At 56.8% G+C, this 16,484-nt stretch overlaps 6 protein-coding genes across 6 annotated transcripts; 5 read left to right on the plus strand and 1 right to left on the minus strand.

Moving 5' to 3' along the window:
- Nucleotides 1–169: 169 nt before the first annotated feature.
- QBC33DRAFT_457494 (uncharacterized protein) lies at nt 170–2,365 on the plus strand (the record flags this gene model as incomplete). Its single annotated transcript, XM_060424858.1, has 3 exons — nt 170–368; nt 471–2,171; nt 2,232–2,365. The coding sequence occupies 3 exons, from the start codon at nt 170–172 to the stop codon at nt 2,363–2,365; spliced, it is 2,034 nt and encodes a 677-aa protein (XP_060280579.1).
- A 194-nt stretch (nt 2,366–2,559) lies between these two features.
- QBC33DRAFT_547016 (dolichol-phosphate mannosyltransferase subunit 3) lies at nt 2,560–3,331 on the minus strand. Its single transcript, XM_060428701.1, has 4 exons — nt 3,221–3,331; nt 3,093–3,165; nt 2,954–3,022; nt 2,560–2,890 (listed from the first exon to the last, which is right to left on the minus strand). The coding sequence occupies exons 2-4, from the start codon at nt 3,138–3,140 to the stop codon at nt 2,729–2,731; spliced, it is 279 nt and encodes a 92-aa protein (XP_060280580.1). The 5' UTR covers nt 3,141–3,165; nt 3,221–3,331; the 3' UTR covers nt 2,560–2,728.
- A 1,143-nt stretch (nt 3,332–4,474) lies between these two features.
- On the plus strand, nt 4,475–6,750 carry QBC33DRAFT_561761 (PX-associated-domain-containing protein; the record flags this gene model as incomplete). The annotated part of the gene is made up of 2 exons (XM_060430158.1): nt 4,475–5,124; nt 5,190–6,750. 2 exons carry the CDS (start codon nt 4,475–4,477, stop codon nt 6,748–6,750), a joined length of 2,211 nt encoding a protein of 736 aa, XP_060280581.1.
- Nucleotides 6,751–9,951: 3,201 nt separating this feature from the next.
- QBC33DRAFT_197353 (putative tyrosinase protein) lies at nt 9,952–11,485 on the plus strand. Its single transcript, XM_060422549.1, has 3 exons — nt 9,952–10,820; nt 10,885–11,051; nt 11,137–11,485. The coding sequence occupies exons 1-3, from the start codon at nt 10,173–10,175 to the stop codon at nt 11,432–11,434; spliced, it is 1,113 nt and encodes a 370-aa protein (XP_060280582.1). The 5' UTR covers nt 9,952–10,172; the 3' UTR covers nt 11,435–11,485.
- A 1,936-nt stretch (nt 11,486–13,421) lies between these two features.
- On the plus strand, nt 13,422–14,391 carry QBC33DRAFT_594902 (uncharacterized protein; the record flags this gene model as incomplete). The annotated part of the gene is made up of 4 exons (XM_060431799.1): nt 13,422–13,533; nt 13,623–14,116; nt 14,201–14,284; nt 14,356–14,391. 4 exons carry the CDS (start codon nt 13,422–13,424, stop codon nt 14,389–14,391), a joined length of 726 nt encoding a protein of 241 aa, XP_060280583.1.
- Nucleotides 14,392–15,176: 785 nt separating this feature from the next.
- QBC33DRAFT_594903 (Acetylxylan esterase) lies at nt 15,177–16,191 on the plus strand (the record flags this gene model as incomplete). The annotated part of the gene is made up of 1 exon (XM_060431800.1): nt 15,177–16,191. The coding sequence occupies exon 1, from the start codon at nt 15,190–15,192 to the stop codon at nt 16,189–16,191; it is 1,002 nt and encodes a 333-aa protein (XP_060280584.1). The 5' UTR covers nt 15,177–15,189.
- Between the last annotated feature and the right edge of the window lie 293 nt (nt 16,192–16,484).

Consider the following 16,484-nt stretch of genomic DNA (forward strand, 5'->3'; position numbering starts at 1 on the left):
AACGCGGGTTCTTTCCAATGTTTGGTTCGGCTGCTGGAAGAAGACCGTCTGCAGTCAACGACGGCGCAACACCGGATTTCCAGCACGATTGAACGCGTCAATTAAACCCTAGGCCGGAGAAGAACCCAATGCGACCATTATGGAATGAACTACTTTCCCAAAATACAACATGGAGACCTCCGCCGCCAAACGGCGCAAATTGTCTCCACAGGCGTCTGTTCCTATCGACAATCATGAATCGACAACCCCCCAAGACGCGCCTCCAGAGCGACTGACGAGAGCTTCCTACGCGTCGCCAACAAAGTCAAGCCTGTCAAGGCACAATCCCGACGTTTTGAAGAAAAGACAAGCCCCCGCGGCAAGATTGAGTGCAGACGAGGCCGTCCCACAACCCGAAAATGAATTCGACCGTCTTAGCCCCTTACTTTACCGACAGTTGCAAGCGGACTCGTGGCAGAGCTTGGATAAAGAAGCACCGCCGCCGGGGCCTGCGGAGAGCGCTATTAACGAGCCGCCGCGTTCGCCAGTCAGGAAGATCGGCGGTGCAATGGCATCGCGGCCGAGACGGTCGCCTATCAAACCGACACCGCGACCTTTGCCGCCTCCGGGCCCCGATGATGACGAAGAGATCTTGAATCCTTTTCTCGGGCGCGTTCTGCGGCGATCTCCTGCTGCCGCCGAACCAGAGGTTGTTCCAGAGCCTGAACTCCCCCCAACTCCTCAGCATCCAGATCCGGTAGTCAGTACGCCGCCGACAGGTATCCACAGTACACCTTCAAGACGGCCAAGGCGAAGCAAAGCGTTGGCAGAGAAGATTAGGAGTTCGCCAACCAAGCAGCAGCTGCCAGCCAAAGAGCCGCCTACTAAAGACGCGCCCACCAGGGAGGCGCCTACCAAACAGCTCCCTCCCAATTCACGGGAATTCCAGAACGGCGCTCACTCAAATACCATTGCCGCACCTCCACCCGCCATCCATGAAGAGCAGAGGGGCAGAGATGGGCAATCGCCACATGTTAGCACCATACGGGGCGTTGAACCCCTAGATCCAGATGCGGAGAAGAGGCGCCAACGCGACGCCTTGCTGGCGGAGATCAAGCAACTGGAATCGGACCTGGATGTTATGGCCCGGGAGAACGAACGGATCCGTTTATCCCACCCCGCCAAGATTGAGGCTCCGGCGCCTAAAAACGGCAACGAGCTCGTAGGTATCCTACGGCGACATGTCACGACTTCAGAAAAGACCAGCCAGCCCCAACTCTCTCCGAGCTGGGTCCAGACGGCATTGAACCCCATCGCCTTCCTCCCATTCAGCAAGCCATCTTCATCCCTCCCGACGTTGTTCCCAGAGGATTCAACCAGCGCCGAACCCGACTCAGAGATTATATCCCACCACCCCATCCCGATGAGCGCCGAGGAGGCGCTCCCCTATCTCCAGGTCTTCACCCCGCTATCCTTCACCTCGCACATCTCCATCCTCCCCACCGACGACGCCGACGACCCCTCGCTCCAGCGACACTCCATAACCGCGACGTCGGCCTCGGCACCAGGTCTTCTCTCGGCGCGCATCGAGATGACAGTCGACACCCGCAGCCACGCGGTCGTCGACCTGGCGGTGCCGCGCCTCGACCCCCCCGCGGCGGCGGCCGAGCTGGCGTCCGTCGTCGAGAGGGTCGGCGCCGTCGCCCGGCAGCGGTCCGACTCCGACGACGTGGCCGGCGCCAGCGCCGCGGCCGGCAACGTCGCCGTGCTGGCGTGGGCCATCGCCGAGTGGCTGCGCCTCGCGGTGCGGCGGGCCAAGGCGTGGAGGGCGCTGGAGCGCGAGCTCGGGACCGAGGAGGGCGTGGTGGAGAGCGTGGGGCGGATGCGCGCCCGGAGGAGGGGGAGGAAGGGAGGCGGGGCGGCTGGGCCGGGGGGCGAGGATGGGGATGCGGAGGTTGGGGACGGCTACGTCGATGACGGGAGCGTCGCGGATGTTATGGGGAGCCTCGTCGATGCGTCGGATCTGCTGCCGTACATGGGACAGCGGTCGATGGACTTCCGGGTGCCGGCGCTGGGCGGCGGCGGCGGCGGGGCGGAAACAGCCGACCTGAGGGTGCAGTGGCGGATCGAGTTCGACTGGACGGGTGAGGGGAGGAGCCGCATCGGGGTCCTGGTGGGCATGCCTGGCAAATGTGAGTCGCGTTTCCCCGTCTCGAAATCCTGGCGAGGATCAGCTAACAGACCTGACTCAGGGCACCACGCGGATGGCCGAGATCGTCTTTCGGGCATTCCTGCCTTGTTTGATGAACTCTTGCAACAGAATGACGATCCCGTTGCTTCTGTGAGGACAATTGTAGCGCTTTTGGCCGGAGGACAGGGGTCGTGAGACAGTTATTGCGTGAGACAGTTATTGCCCTCTGGAGTTTGGCACAATGGGCTCAAGGTGTAACGAAGCTTCATGTAATCCATTGCTTGGTGCTTGGCTCCTGTACTGTTACACTGGCAGGCTGGCGTTTGGAAAGCTCATGACCCGTCTGGAGATAAATTTAAGGAAGGCGGATGGGCAGGGGGGCATTGCAGCATGTTTGACAAAATTCTATTATTGTGTTCGGTCCCTATTCCTAGTTTCCTAGTTCAGGGAAAACGGGAAACTCGACTATTTTGACTCGCTCCCCATTTTCCCATTCCATGTACCGTAACTTATTCTTTATCAAGCCAGCAGCAGTCTTCGATACCTCCCATTATTCTCTTAATCGATGTCCACGCCCCGGGCCTGCAGGTCCTTCTTCGCCAACTCAATCTCCTTCATAAGCTCCTGATGTGCCTCCGGCACGTCGTTGAATGTCAACACACCCCACCCGAGTCGGAAGAGCATGTATGCGCCGAAGGAGACGAGGAGCCAGAATGGGAGCTGCGGGTTTGGCGCATTAGCTATCGACTCTGGAAGGAAAGGGGAGGAAGGGCGAAAACATACGACTGGGACGATCTCCTTCTGGACAACTTCGGGGAGCGGCAGGAGTTCAAGGTAAAGCGAGAGGTATAGCTATCGCGAGGAGGATGGTTAACACGAGATACTTCTGGGAAATGGCGCGTGCTGGAATCGGATGGCATACCGAGCTCACAAGGAGCGCAACCGAGATGGTCTGCTGGGCTCGCGTCATGGTGGTCTTTTGAAGTGGGGAGAGGCTTGGATAATCCAGTCAGTCGGAGGCCGGATGAATAAACGTTGGGAGGGACGAACAAAGAAGGCAAAGGAGCGACGTGAAGGTTGAACGGTGTCTCTAGAATCTAGCTCCCCAGTTTCGATGAAGTAGGCGCTTGTCGCAAGGACACTTTTTCGTGAAGCTCCAGGCCAGCGCGAAGTGGAGGACGCTCCTTGATTGGTTGCTTGGTACCTACCTGGTTTAGGTTTCGGGGAGCGGCTCGGGATTTCATCGGCAGAACTACGAAAGCCAGTACATACCCTCGAGGGACCTAAAGCGGCCCGGGTTAGGGTTAGGTACTGTAGGGTGGCCTCGACAGCTTTCCTAGAGGTGGTTTCATCGTCCTCACGGCTCGTTCTCGACATCACTGTGGCTCCTCATTGTTCGTTGAATTCCACATCTTTTCCAGCTCTGACCTGGAAAATGGTAGTGTGTAACGCTGTCATGAATGGCAAAAAGCTAGAATGTTTACTCTACACTTTCGCACCTGCTATCTGCAAATACGCAGTTATGTCCAACGCCACCCGGCCCCTTGAGGGTTATCGGGCCTAGTTCCACCACACCCCACGAGGCCTGCCTCTACCGCGCCCCCCTCGGCCGCTGGCCGAACCACCGACGCGACCCCCTCCAAGTTGATTCAGGTCAACAGAACGCAACCCGTGCCGAGGACCTCACCGGGAGCAGAAAGCCTTACGATCCGCTGGGTCTGGCGGAAGTAGCCGAGAAGGCGTTGGAAGACGCCCTTCTTGATCGAGACTCGCTGCCCGGCATGGGTGCTCTTCAGCATCGCATCGACGCAGACAACAACCTCCTCATCGAGACGAGAACAAGCAACTTCCTCAAATCGAACTTCGCCGAAACTTATTACCCGGCTCTGAAGGTACTTGTGTCCGAGATCCAGCTTCCTCTGGAAATTGCCAACAAGGATCATATCCTGAGCCCTTTCAATCCACGGTTAGAGTTGAATGGGCTGTGGTTGGTGAGGGCTGATTACGGAAGCTTGATTTGTTGGTCATGTGCTTGGCAACTGCACAGCCCCAACTGCACTCAATTCAAGCATTTTCCTCGAGAGTACCTAATCAATGAGTGACGCACCCTAAAATGACGTCAAAGCCGGATATACCCAACCGCATAAACTGCCTAGGTACGTACATATCGAAAAGAGAGCGAGTAATTAAGGCACAGGGAAGGGTTCCACATGTTCTTATGATTGGATCCAGCCAGACTTTGTTCAAGATCGAGACACACCAGATCTCGATTCCAGGCTGGGTCAAGTTCCAAGACCGCTCGCTATGCAACCTAAATCCGATCCCAATGGTGCAACTGCAGCCATCACGTCGCCGTCTTTGACCCCGGTCCAATTGCATGCCTTATTCGATATCCTCACCCATTTTGAGACGTTCGCAGAAGTCGAACAATTCAAATATCCAGCTATAATAAGTCGCTATGGCTATCCCTTCGTTGCGAGTCCCAGCACCGATGGCTCTGATCCGGAGTACGCCTCCGAATCCTCGGCGCCGCTGCTGGCAGCCTTGCTGAGGACTATCGTGCTACCGCTCCCCGGAGTCAGGGATCTTCCGCCGCAGTTCTGGAGTGTTAGGTTTCAGGGCATCCTGGTGGCGTTTGCTGAAGCCGAGCTTTCCGAGAGTTACGACAAGGGAGCCTTGGGCACTCGGAAGACCCTCACGACCGCAGCATCCGTCATCCACGAATCTGTCACCAGGGGCTGTCTGGGAGGCTTTCCCAGCGGTGAGAGGAGAGATCTCAGCCGCCGTTACGACCCAGCAAAGGCCGAGGACCTCATTGCGGCTTGGGATGACGTCGTGCATGAGATTGTTTACGGGGATCTGATCGACGAGCTTTTCGAATGCGCCATCGAGAAGGACAGCCTTGAGGAGCACTCGCCGGCGGTGAAGACAGCCGTCGACTACATCATCATCCAGTGACTAACCCCGGACCCTCTTTCTCAAGCCCCCGAGTTGCCGTGGTGCTGATCTCGGATTACAGTCTAGCAAGCTTCATGCACCACATACTCGTCCTCTCGCCCGAGGGCCAATACCTTTTGAAGCTGGTGGACAATGTCCACAAACTATTCCCATACTCCATGATCAAGCAGACCCTGCGTATCGGAAACGCGGCAACCATGATCAGCGGCATGATGAGACTCCTTCTCACCAAGATTGGTGTCGGCGCCCTAACAAACTGGGTGGGTTGGACCCAGAATGCCGCTGATGGGATGAACCTATTGCAAAGAATTGTTTCACTGGTGCTGTCGTGGGATAGTTCCGAGTTCCGCAAGTCGGCAGAAAGTATAGAGAAGACGAAGGGAGGCCCGTCAAAGGAGCACATCGCCGTAATCAAGCAGTACATCGACATGTCGAGAGACGAGCATGAAGCTCTGCGTGCCGTCAGCAAGGAGACGCCGGAGTCCATAGTGGCCGCCATATTCGAGAACATCAGACCCGACCTCCTTGCGTCTCTGTCCGAAGCGCAGCATGCCCAGTGCCTGGAATACTACTCGGCCACCCTGTCCGTCCGGGACCGCGAGCAGATAACCAAAGTCCTGTGCCGCCAGAGTCCCGACCTCTTTACCCAAGCACTCCGCGACCTAGTGGGGAGCTTTGAGCCTATCATCCGGGCGGTTCACGAGCGTGTGGATATCCGAGACCATCTAGCCGCCGCCGAAAGCTTCATAAACGACTTCATCGCCACAAGCAAGCCGAAAAAGGCCCCAAAGGCCCCAAACGAAGCTAAGAACTCCGAGCTGCCCGATATCGCGCCATCTGTCGAGGACTACGTCGGCCTCTTGCGGCGGAACCGGCAACTCCTATATAACTGGCTGCACCAGTTTGCCGCCAACTGTCCAGATGTCCGAGACTCGTTCAGGTCATGGGCCAAGAGCACCATCAAAAAAGCATTCAAGCAACACCGGGAGGAGCCCGAAGTTCCCCTTTCCCACGCACCAGAAAGCAGCACACCGCCCGACCGCGACGGACTATCCCAACCCAAGCAGCGGCTCACCGGCGCTGGCGACATGTCTCCGGCCCTGCAAAACATATTCAAAAACCTCCCCGCCAACGCACAGGCAGAAGTCCTTCCCGCCCTGGACGCGCACGCGGCCTACCTCTCCGCGCTGGAAGACCTCTCCGCCAGCCGGATGCAGCGCATCCTCGACAACCTGGAGAACACAGGCGACGCCTCCTCCTCCGCCTCCCCCTCCCCAGACGGGCGCGCGGCCAAGCCGTCGGGAAGAACCACCGGCAGCAGCAGCATGTGCGGGCCGGGAATGTTCCTCTCCCGCTGGCAGGCGCTCCTAGACGGGACCGCGGTCACGCCGGCGGCGCGCGCGGGGGCGCCGGTCCGGCGCGGCGGGGAGGTCAAGGGGTTGTCTGCGCTGGGGAAGACGGGGGCGTCGGGGCTGGGGGACGGGTGGGATAGCGATGCGCTGGCGAGGCGGGCGGGGGCGGACGTCCCCGAGCCGCCCGAGGTCGACGTCGTTGTGCGTGCGTTGGGGCCGGCTTTCCGGGGTTTGGCTGTGGGCTTGGCTGGGGCGGGTGGGATGCCTTAGGTCTGCCTGCTTCGGATGGTATACACTGTACAGCGTAGTGCGTGTGGCTAGTTCGGGCTCGGTTAGAGGAGAAATGGGTGAATAGAAACGTATATCACCCCTGGCTGTCTCTAGAAGTAGGTAGTCTATCTCCAGTATGTCTAGAAGTATTAGTCACTAAACAATTATGTGGAAAAGAGCTTCCGCTATCTAGTTTCCATATGACGATATCTTAGACACAAAACTATCGCCTGACCTGGGCGCGATGAAGGTAATGTTCTTGATGTTCGACAGGCTGGCCGTTAGGCTAAGTAATTGTAACATTTCCCCTCTCCGAGACGCACCTAGCCTTTCTGTAGAGGTGTTCAAAGTCGTAGAGTAGGTATTCAACACCAAGCATTGGCCCCAGCCGTGACTAAATAAGCAGTATCAGAGGACGGGATTGTCTGGAAAACACTGGCATGGGAATGATTAAAAAATACGGATAACTGATGACGATTGTGAAAATATAAAATAAAATAAACACAAACAACAGACAAACAAATGTGGTTGGGTGCGTATGAACCCCCTTACGGCATCACCAAGGGTTACACATCCAGTATGCCAAAACCACCTCCAAAAACCAATATCCACCAATACTTGTTTGTTATTTACAAACTATTATCCTGCACCGGGAAAGAAAATAGAGGGAGAAAAAAAAATCAGGGGCAGCGCGGTTCGAACACCTACGTCCATCGTCAACCTAGAGGTGGCTGTCATAGGCAAGTCTTTCAACATCGCATCCGAACCGCTGCACCATCCCCCAATATTGTACCAGCTTCCTTAATTGACTTGTCAACCCTTGACCTACGACCTCGGGTCAGAAGACCGGCCAACAGTGTCCCATTCACTCGCCCTTGGGACGCGAATTCTCACTTCCAAATAGAGGAAGACACCAACATCAGCCCCACATCTGTTGCCATTCAGTCCAACGCCCTGTAAGGACTTGCTGAGGATAACGGGATGGTAACCCAGAAACTGTCACGTGAAAGGCAACAAGAATGCATGGAAGTATGGAGGTCGGCCGGCTCGCAGATTGTGGAAGAGACAGCAGATGTGAAATCCTCTACCTAGTTCCCGACGGCGACGATAGCGTGCCGCTTGCAGCTTACTTTCCGGGCAGTATATCATAGTCCGGCTGCCAAGCAGGCATGGATGTTCGCAGCTGGTCGATATTGTCCTAGCCCCTGAGGATCTTCGCCCCGCGCCGCCCCTTCAAAGAAGGCGGACTCGTATCGAGATGGGTGCATGAAAAGTGCACACAAGGCGCCGTTCTGCGGATTCGGTCACCTTCAGCTTCATTCTGCGTTGATTGGTCGCCCCCCCCCCCCCCACCCCCCAAAGTTCCCAAGAAGACAAGTCTACATCTCCGTCGGCATCGGGATCACACCGGTCATGGCTATGCTCCGGCCTCATCTGCTCTCCACCCGCGACTTCCTATCCGCAGTCGGCATCCCGGATGCTCTCGTGCTCAGCGAGGCCTTCAACCCGGGACAAGCAGACTCCTCCTACCCTGAGGGTCGTTCGTGGACGTCGTGTTTTCGCGCTCAGGCCGCAAGTCGACCGGGGCTCTGCGCGGACGCAAACCTAAACACGGTGAGGATAGGCCACAAGCCACCGACGGGCCGCCGCAGATGATGATGCGGACGACTGTGCCACGTGCGGATATGTGTTGTGCAACCGGCGAGTGAACAGGTCGAGGTCGAGGTCGAGGTCGAGCTGTAGGGCAACGAAGGTGTTTCCCAAGGCTTGCTGATGGAAATCATATGATTTTCACTTGTGCGAATGGATTAAGGACCGCCACAGTCAGTAACACATGAATATTATCCGCGGCAGTAATTAATACGGCGCGGCATCCTCAGCAACGTTACACCAGGCGACATACCCGGACAGGGGAGGCCTTCAGAGCGGTCATTGGGGCAGGAATCATTTCAGACGCCTTCCCATCGTCGCAGAGAGATGGCGGATCGGATCCTGGTATTCGCACCGCCTCGATACGGTGGGAATGAATGCATTCGTACGTTCTCATTGGATTGGTCTACTCCATCCGCATAATCACCTTCTTGCCCATGCCCTTGACCTAAGAGGACAGCATTGACAGCCGGCGGCCATTCAATTCTAACGACGTGCCTTACCTGCTCCAGTAAAGGACGTCGCTGGCCATTGTCACGAGGTTTGCTACTCGGCACACTACCAGGCGACGCCAGGGAACGTCGGAGGGTGCATATGCTGGTGCGTCGAGGGTGAGGCAGCGCTGCAGTCCTCCTGTGTCATCATGGTCGCAGACATTCTGAGTCGGGGGTGTTAAAGGCCCTGATTACTTCTTAAAACGGCTCCGGCCTTCTCTGATTCTCGACCTTGGCTGACGAGAGCCGCAGCAAGAGGGAGGGAGAGGCGTGAACCCGATATTAGCTGAACCATTTTCCCGGGGCTGGCATATTAGGGGGCGGGAACTCGTGAAAAGCCTTGGCAAAATGCGGCGGCTAACTGCCTGCGTCCAGGTTAAGATGAAAAGAAGAGAAGACGGCCCCTGGATTACGAGCTGATATTTCTTGATGACAGGAAATCGAGGTTGATAAGCCGTATCCGATGATGCTCAGTTGCTCACCTCGTACATAAACCTGGCTCAAATTTCGGTTGCGCTGTCCTCGCAACGTCCGTCTTACCTCCACGGTTGCTGACGTTAGGTAACTGTGGGGATTGTGGGGTGCGAAGGAGCGGTCACAGGCGCTAGATCAAAAACAAGATGGCCATGCTGTTCGCCCAATGTGGAATTGTGGATGGACGTTGGCCAAACCCGGTTCCATCTAATCTCGTAATACCGCCGCACCCCCTTGACGCACGCACTAATCATCCCGCGAGATTCAACGGGAGCGAACTTCGCCTCGATCCCCTGCCCGGGCCGTTCGCTGAGAAATTCAATCTCTTGAGTTGCTTTCATTCTTCATGGAGGCATCCTTGACGCCAGCACTGCTGGTGGGCGTTGTGGGTGCGTTGTGGGTGCGCTGTGGGTGCACTCACTGAGGCGCGGGCTTTTTCGGTCAGTTGGCAGAGACGGCTGGTACATCACGCTGGGATGATCCTCCAATTAGCGCGGCGAATTGGCAAATCACACAAACATCCTGTGGAAAGACCCCCCTCCCCCTTGCCTTGCCCTGCGAGGAGATCTGCTGCGCAATGCGACCAGGGAAATTGGCAAGAATAACACCCCGCTTCTCTCCCCCCTGGCACCATGGTCGGGACTCGGCCAAGGGTCCTGGGGACTAGGATCAAGCACCAAACCCAACCAACCGTGAACATGGGATCTGTGCACTCCATATAATGGGAGACATGGCCCATCCCAATTTGGTCGGTCGTCCTGCGTCAACGACCCAACGCTCCCAGGACACGCGAACATTGCAGATATGCGGCTTTCACTCGTTTCAACCGCCATCTGCGGCACTCTCGCCGTGTCCGCCCTGACGATCCCCCAGCAGTCGCCGGTCAAGCGATTCGAGCTGGTCGACCTCAAACCCTTCGAGGACTTCACCTTTGAGCTCCTCTCGCCCGAGAAGGCCAAGGCCGCCGCCGCCGCCGACAAGTCCAACGTCAGCCCGGTGGCTGGCTTGGCGTCGGCCGCGCAGAATGGCGGTGTCGCCGGCATCATGGCCGGGACCTGCAAGTCGCCAAAGGTCCGGTACGAGTGGCGCGACCTGACCGACGCCCACAAGAAGGAGTTCGTCAACGCCGTCAAGTGCCTGCTGAACAAGCCCTCGGCCGGCGGCAGCAATTACCCGGGCTCCAAGAACCGCTACGAGGACCTCGTCTCCGTCCACCAGCAGATGACCCCGACCATCCACATGGTCGCCCAGTTCCTCCCCTGGCACCGCTACTACCTGTCTGTGTACGAGTCGATGCTGCGCGACGAGTGCGCCTACACTGGACCCATGCCCTGGTGGGACGAGAGCAAGGACGCCGGGAAGTTCAGCTCCGCCCCGATGTTCACCAATGCCTACTTCGGTAGCGCGCCCAAGAAGACGGCCGATGGAAAGGGCACCTGCGTTAACGATGGTGTAAGTTTGCACTCCATGGCCATGCGCCGCTTCTCCTTTCAAACTTTGCTGATGCCCCGCCCAGGCCTTCAAGGGGATTACCCTACACATCGGCCCCGGTGGCAGCTTCACGAACCACTGCCTCTCTCGCGCAGTCGACGAGTCCCTGACGGCGCAGTGCAACTGGGATTTCGTCAAGAGCTGCAACTCGCACAACACGTACAGCGACATGGAGTCCTGCGCTGAGATGGGGTGAGTAAACCCAACCACCCCCCGCCCAACTGATGACGGCACGCGTCCCCCAGACAACAGGAAACTAACACCCCCTTCCTCCCAGCCCCCACGCCTACGGCCACAACGGCATCGGCGCCGTCATGTCGGACGTGGCCTCGTCCCCCGGCGACCCGGCCTTCTTCCTGCACCACGCCTTCGTCGACCACAACTGGCGCATCTGGCAGAACGGCAACACGTCGAGCCGGCTGTACCAGATCAACGGCTTCTCGACCAGGGACGAGCCCCGGAAGACACTCACGCTCGACTACGTCCTCACCTCCAAGGGGCTGAGGCCCGACGTCACCGTCCGCGACGTCATGGATACCATGGGCGGATACCTGTGCTACAGCTACAACTACTAATCCCACGACATTGGGAAGGGGAGGAAGGGAGCATTTTGGGGGGGGGGGGCCACCGCAGATTCGGCACACCCCCCCAGCTTCGACATAATATTTATTTTGTAATTATGCATGCCGCAACCCAACTTTGCGGCGTGCAATCTTGGATTTTCGAGAAGGAGGCGGGGAGGGAGGGGGAAGTCGAAGGACAAGTCGAGCCTGTGGACTGGTGGTCGTGTACATTTGGTGTCCACACAAACCCACACATAGCTCCATGAACATAAAGCAAAAAACATATACATAGCGGAGTCAAGTCCAACTCCAACCTGGTCTCCCTGCAGCCTGATCAAGTGAGTTTGCCTACGTGATATCATCGTCCCCGCTAAACCAGCAGGTTTGCAACCTCGAGCTATCGCATCTAGTGTTGATAAGATTGTTTCAGAGCGACTCCACCCCAATTTTGCGCCGGCTGAGTTTCCCAGCCTGCAGGCTACGATCGACGGGCGGCTGTGCTCCGTAGTACGCATAAGTTTCTTAAAAGGCAGTGGCGGGCTTGGCGGGCTTGGCTGTGGAGCATGAAGTGGGTGGGCAGATCATTGGGAAAAGGGATGACAAAAAGGAAAGAAAACAAGAAAGAAAAAAGGAAAAATAAACAATGTCTTGGCCTGAACTAGTCCTGAGCCGAGGTTTGCGTGTGTGAGATGATGTCAACTGGTGACATGTCGGATCAAGCGGCGCTGGGATGACACGGGGAGGGTCGGAGAGGATAAAAAAAACATCACGATCGTGGCCAGCACTGGGGACAGCAAACCTGGGTCATCTCGTCGCGGAATATGTGAGGCTCTATCTGAGTTAATTAAATGCTCGGCAACTGCCCGGTAATTTTCCAAGGCGCCAACCATCTCGGACGGGACGTTAGAGTTTATTTTGGAGTTTAGAAATGCCGGCTGACCAACAGGTTGCAAGGTTTAATAGTAGACCCCAGTGCCTGCCATTGCTATGCGTGGTTGTGAGCTAGGTACTTTAGCTGTCAGTCTGCCTTCAATGACGCCTTCTCCATTCGCTGATCTACCGCTGAAGACATCTGGAGAGAATTCTAAGTATTTATACGACTCCCACCCGGTCTTCGTCTCGATCGATTTGGAGGTATGGTGAGACGAACTGGCAAAGAGTTTGAAGAAGCGATCGGCCATTCGTCAAGGAATAAGTTACGTACGGCCTTGCTGCCCTCGGTACCCGGCATATATCATAAATCGCCAGACTGGGCTCAAACTCTCTATCAGGACTGCAGGAGTAGTCAAGCTAGAGCCCTGAGAATCACCGAGTGGGTGAATCTAGGGTACTTGACCCGTCTGACGCTTGTAGGGCCGGCCAAGATCGGTTTGGAATCTTAAACTTGAGCGTGTCTTGAAGTCTAGCTGCTTCAGTCAACCCGTTCTCTCGGTCTTGTCCTTGTCGAATAGACATGCTTCATCGTAGATCACTGTTAGTGTCGGGTGTGTGATGCTTGGACTTGTATTGATGTATGTGAAACTTAGTACTTTACGACTTAGATCTGCCCCTAAACTCTACTCTGAGATCGTACCCTCACAGATAACTTAGACCTCTCGCCAGGTTAACTAAAGAGTTGCCGAGGGATCACAAACCGGATGTACCCATGACGAACGGTAGGTTTAACTTCCATCACCCGTTCAACTCGTCAGTTTTGCTGTTTCAATCTTGGTAGCAGAAAGCAAAACACGTAGTTGCCAATCACTTGTAGTCGACGTGCGTTGCCAGTAGTGAAGCGAATTACATCCCCTATTTTCCCAGTCTCCTGCGTGAAGCTGGGGGTGCCAACAGCACTTGGAATTGGGAAAGCATTTTCAAGTACTTCAAAAAGGTCCGTCCCATTGCATTTCTGAGAGGTTCGCCGATTGCACTGAAGCTAATCAAGACTCGCTCACCTGTAAACAGGGCATCCACTTCACCCCGCCGAAGCCAGACTTGGCCGCTGCGTACAACATCACATATGACGTGGACCATTCGAGACAAGATCCCGACGCTCACATTATGCGACATATTCTGCCACATTGGAGCCATCATTGAGCAAGTGGTCTCGGTTCACTCAGGCCTTGGATCCCGTAACGTACTGTACAATCGCCCCTATCTCGAACGGCACACTGCGATGGGTTGAATCGTACCAACTACGAGCATATTACTGGAACCAAAGTCAACAAGTTCGTCTTCGACAGGAATGCCGCTATCGGAGTCAAGGCCCCAGACAGGTACGAAGAGATCGCAAGCAAATACGAGTCCCAAGACCTAGCCACATACCTACCAGATGGCACCCACCCGACGATCGTCGCGGGCTACAAGCAGAAACAGCGCGTCTACACGGCCGCGATGCGCTCCCGGGTCGTATCCTTCCTCGAGTACATGATGTCGGGCAGCCCGACCTACAGCCCACAGAACGTGCACCCGGTCAGCCGCGGGACCATCGCGGGCAACACCACGGACCCGGAGGCGGAGGTGGTCGTCGGCTACCGCGCCGCGACCAACCTCGTCGACGTCGACCTCATGGTCGAGCAGATCATGTTCTTCCGCCGGTTCATGACCGCGGGGGTGTTGGCGCAGTACAACGCTACCGAGTCGGTGCCGGGCGCGGAGGTCCAGACAGGACGAGCAGCTCGCCGAGTGGACACGGGGTTCTATCGTGCCGAGCGTGTAATACCTCGTTGGCAAGGCGGCTAAGATGCCTCGGGAATTGGGCGGCGTGGTGAGCGAGGATTGCTGGTGTATGGAGTCGAGAATCTCAGCGTGCCGGACGCGAGTATCATGCCGACTATCGTGGGCAGCACGACGAGCATGACGGTCTATACTGTTGCTGAGAAGGTGAGTCCTTTTGTTTGATCATGTTACGAAATAGCCCCAAGCATATGTATGACATGACTGACACTCTGCAGTCCGCTGATATTATCAAGACTCGGACAGAGGTGTGAGGGGGAAGTAACGTCGGTGAGGGGCGAGAAACTAATTTGTAGTTCAATCCCATTGCAGAAGTGTGGGAGATAGTATATTCACACTCGCTGCTCACATATAATAGCAATGGTTGATGGTATTATTCCTTCTCGACTTTCTACTTCTCCAAACCTCGAAGTCCTTGTCCGGAAACTTCCACGTTTTCCCACTCTATTTCAAGGTCCTTATGCCCCTTATGCGCAAACCCAGGTTTCGTAACCCGAGTCTCCGGATCAGTGAATCGGGACCAATTAGCATATTTAATAACCGGTAAAGACACATCGAAGCCACAAAAGTGTGCACAGGGCTCCCCAAGATACTAGACATCTTCCATCTGTCCGAGAGCTCGCATGATATATTTGACTGCATGCTTCTCGGTGTTCTCCCCCCGCCCTTGTCCATCGTGAAAAGCGAATACGGAGGCTGCGGCTCTACTCTCCGGACTCTTGGCGGTAAAATTGCATTCCTATTGTGCCTTGTCCCAATTAACCGGATGGGGAAATCGGATGCCTCTGTTCCGCACCATCACGGCTGTAGAAATAGACAAACCGACCACTCCACCCCCGATGGCCCGGGCTGGCGGATCTAAGACTGGGGTTACAATTTCCACAAGGAGGGTATTTTAAGGATCAATTGAGAAAGTATATAGGGGCTCAGTGGCACGGTAGCTTCGACTAGAAATACTACGATTGATTCCCACACTCTAATCGTCTCTGTCCCCGTCCCCGTCCCCGTCTCCCAACCAATTAGCCCCGTGCGTGCTCCCCGGAAATACAAACATGCAGCTCACCTGGAGGAGCGCCTGCATCGGCCTCCTGGCCTCGCACCTGCCCTCGACGCAGGCGGCGAACATCCAACGCATCACCGACAGCCTCCAGAACCCCACCAACGTGGGCTTCTACATCTACGTGCCCGACAAGCTAGCCGCGCACCCGGCGATCCTGGTGAACCCGCACGCGTGCCACGGCAGCGCGTCGGACGCCTACAAGGGCAGCCGCTACGCCTCGCTGGCCGACAAGCACGGCTTCATCGTCATCTACCCGGACTCGCCCAACAAGGCCGACAGCTGCTGGGACGTGTCGTCGGCCGAGACGCTGCGCCACAACGGCGGCGGCGACAGCCTGGGCATCGTCAGCATGGTGCGCTGGGCCCTGGACAAGTACGGCGCCGACCGGGACCGCGTCTTCGTCACGGGCGTGTCGTCGGGCGCCATGATGACCAGCGTCCTCGCCGGCGCCTACCCGGACGTCTTCGCCGCGGGGAGCGCCTTCTCGGGCGTGCCCTTCGGGTGCTTTGCCCCGGGCGGGCCGGCCTCCACGTCCAACGCGGGCGCCTACGACTACTGGAGCGACGACTGCGCCAAGGGCAAGGTGACGCGCACGGCCGAGCAGTGGGCCGCCGCAGTCAAGGCGGCGTACCCGGGGTACGACGACTGGCGGCCCAAGGTGCAGATCTTCCACGGGACGGCGGACGAGACTCTCAACTACGTCAACTTTGGCGAGGAGGTCAAGCTCTGGACGGGCGTGTTCGGCCTCTCCAGCACGCCCGCGAGCACCACGCCCAACACGCCCGTGTCCGGGTGGACAAAGGCCGTTTACGGGCCCGACGGCTGGTTCGAGGCGTATAGTGCCCAGGGCGTGCCGCACAACATCCAGGTTCAGGAGGACACCGTCATGAAGTTCTTTGGGTTGGATTGTGCCCAGAACTGCTTCTCGTGGGGCCAGGGGGGACCGTTCAAGACCACGAAACCGCGGTGCCGCCGGGAAGCACCTGCTAATTAGCAGCAACTGCGGGCGCTTTCGCCTGTGAACCTGGATGAATATACCGGAGTGATAACTCGGGAGGTGAATCGGTTTGTTGGGGTTTAGGAAGGGGCTCTATGTGTAAATAGCTTTTCCGTCCTAAATTTGTACCTGAGCTTGTGCTGTCGCAATTGTGATGCCCCTTGCGGGATCATAACTCACGCTGTATCGTCTTTCAGCACGTGAAGAATGGCTGTTGGGTGAATATTGGGGGTGTTGGGGTGTGGTGTCATCAGTCTCATGATGGTGACAGCTTCGGCATCCACCCCGAT

This window comes from Phialemonium atrogriseum (assembly GCF_030411735.1).
Source record: "Phialemonium atrogriseum strain 8032-3 unplaced genomic scaffold QBC33scaffold_24, whole genome shotgun sequence".
Classification (NCBI taxonomy): Eukaryota; Fungi; Ascomycota; class Sordariomycetes; order Cephalothecales; family Cephalothecaceae; genus Phialemonium; species Phialemonium atrogriseum.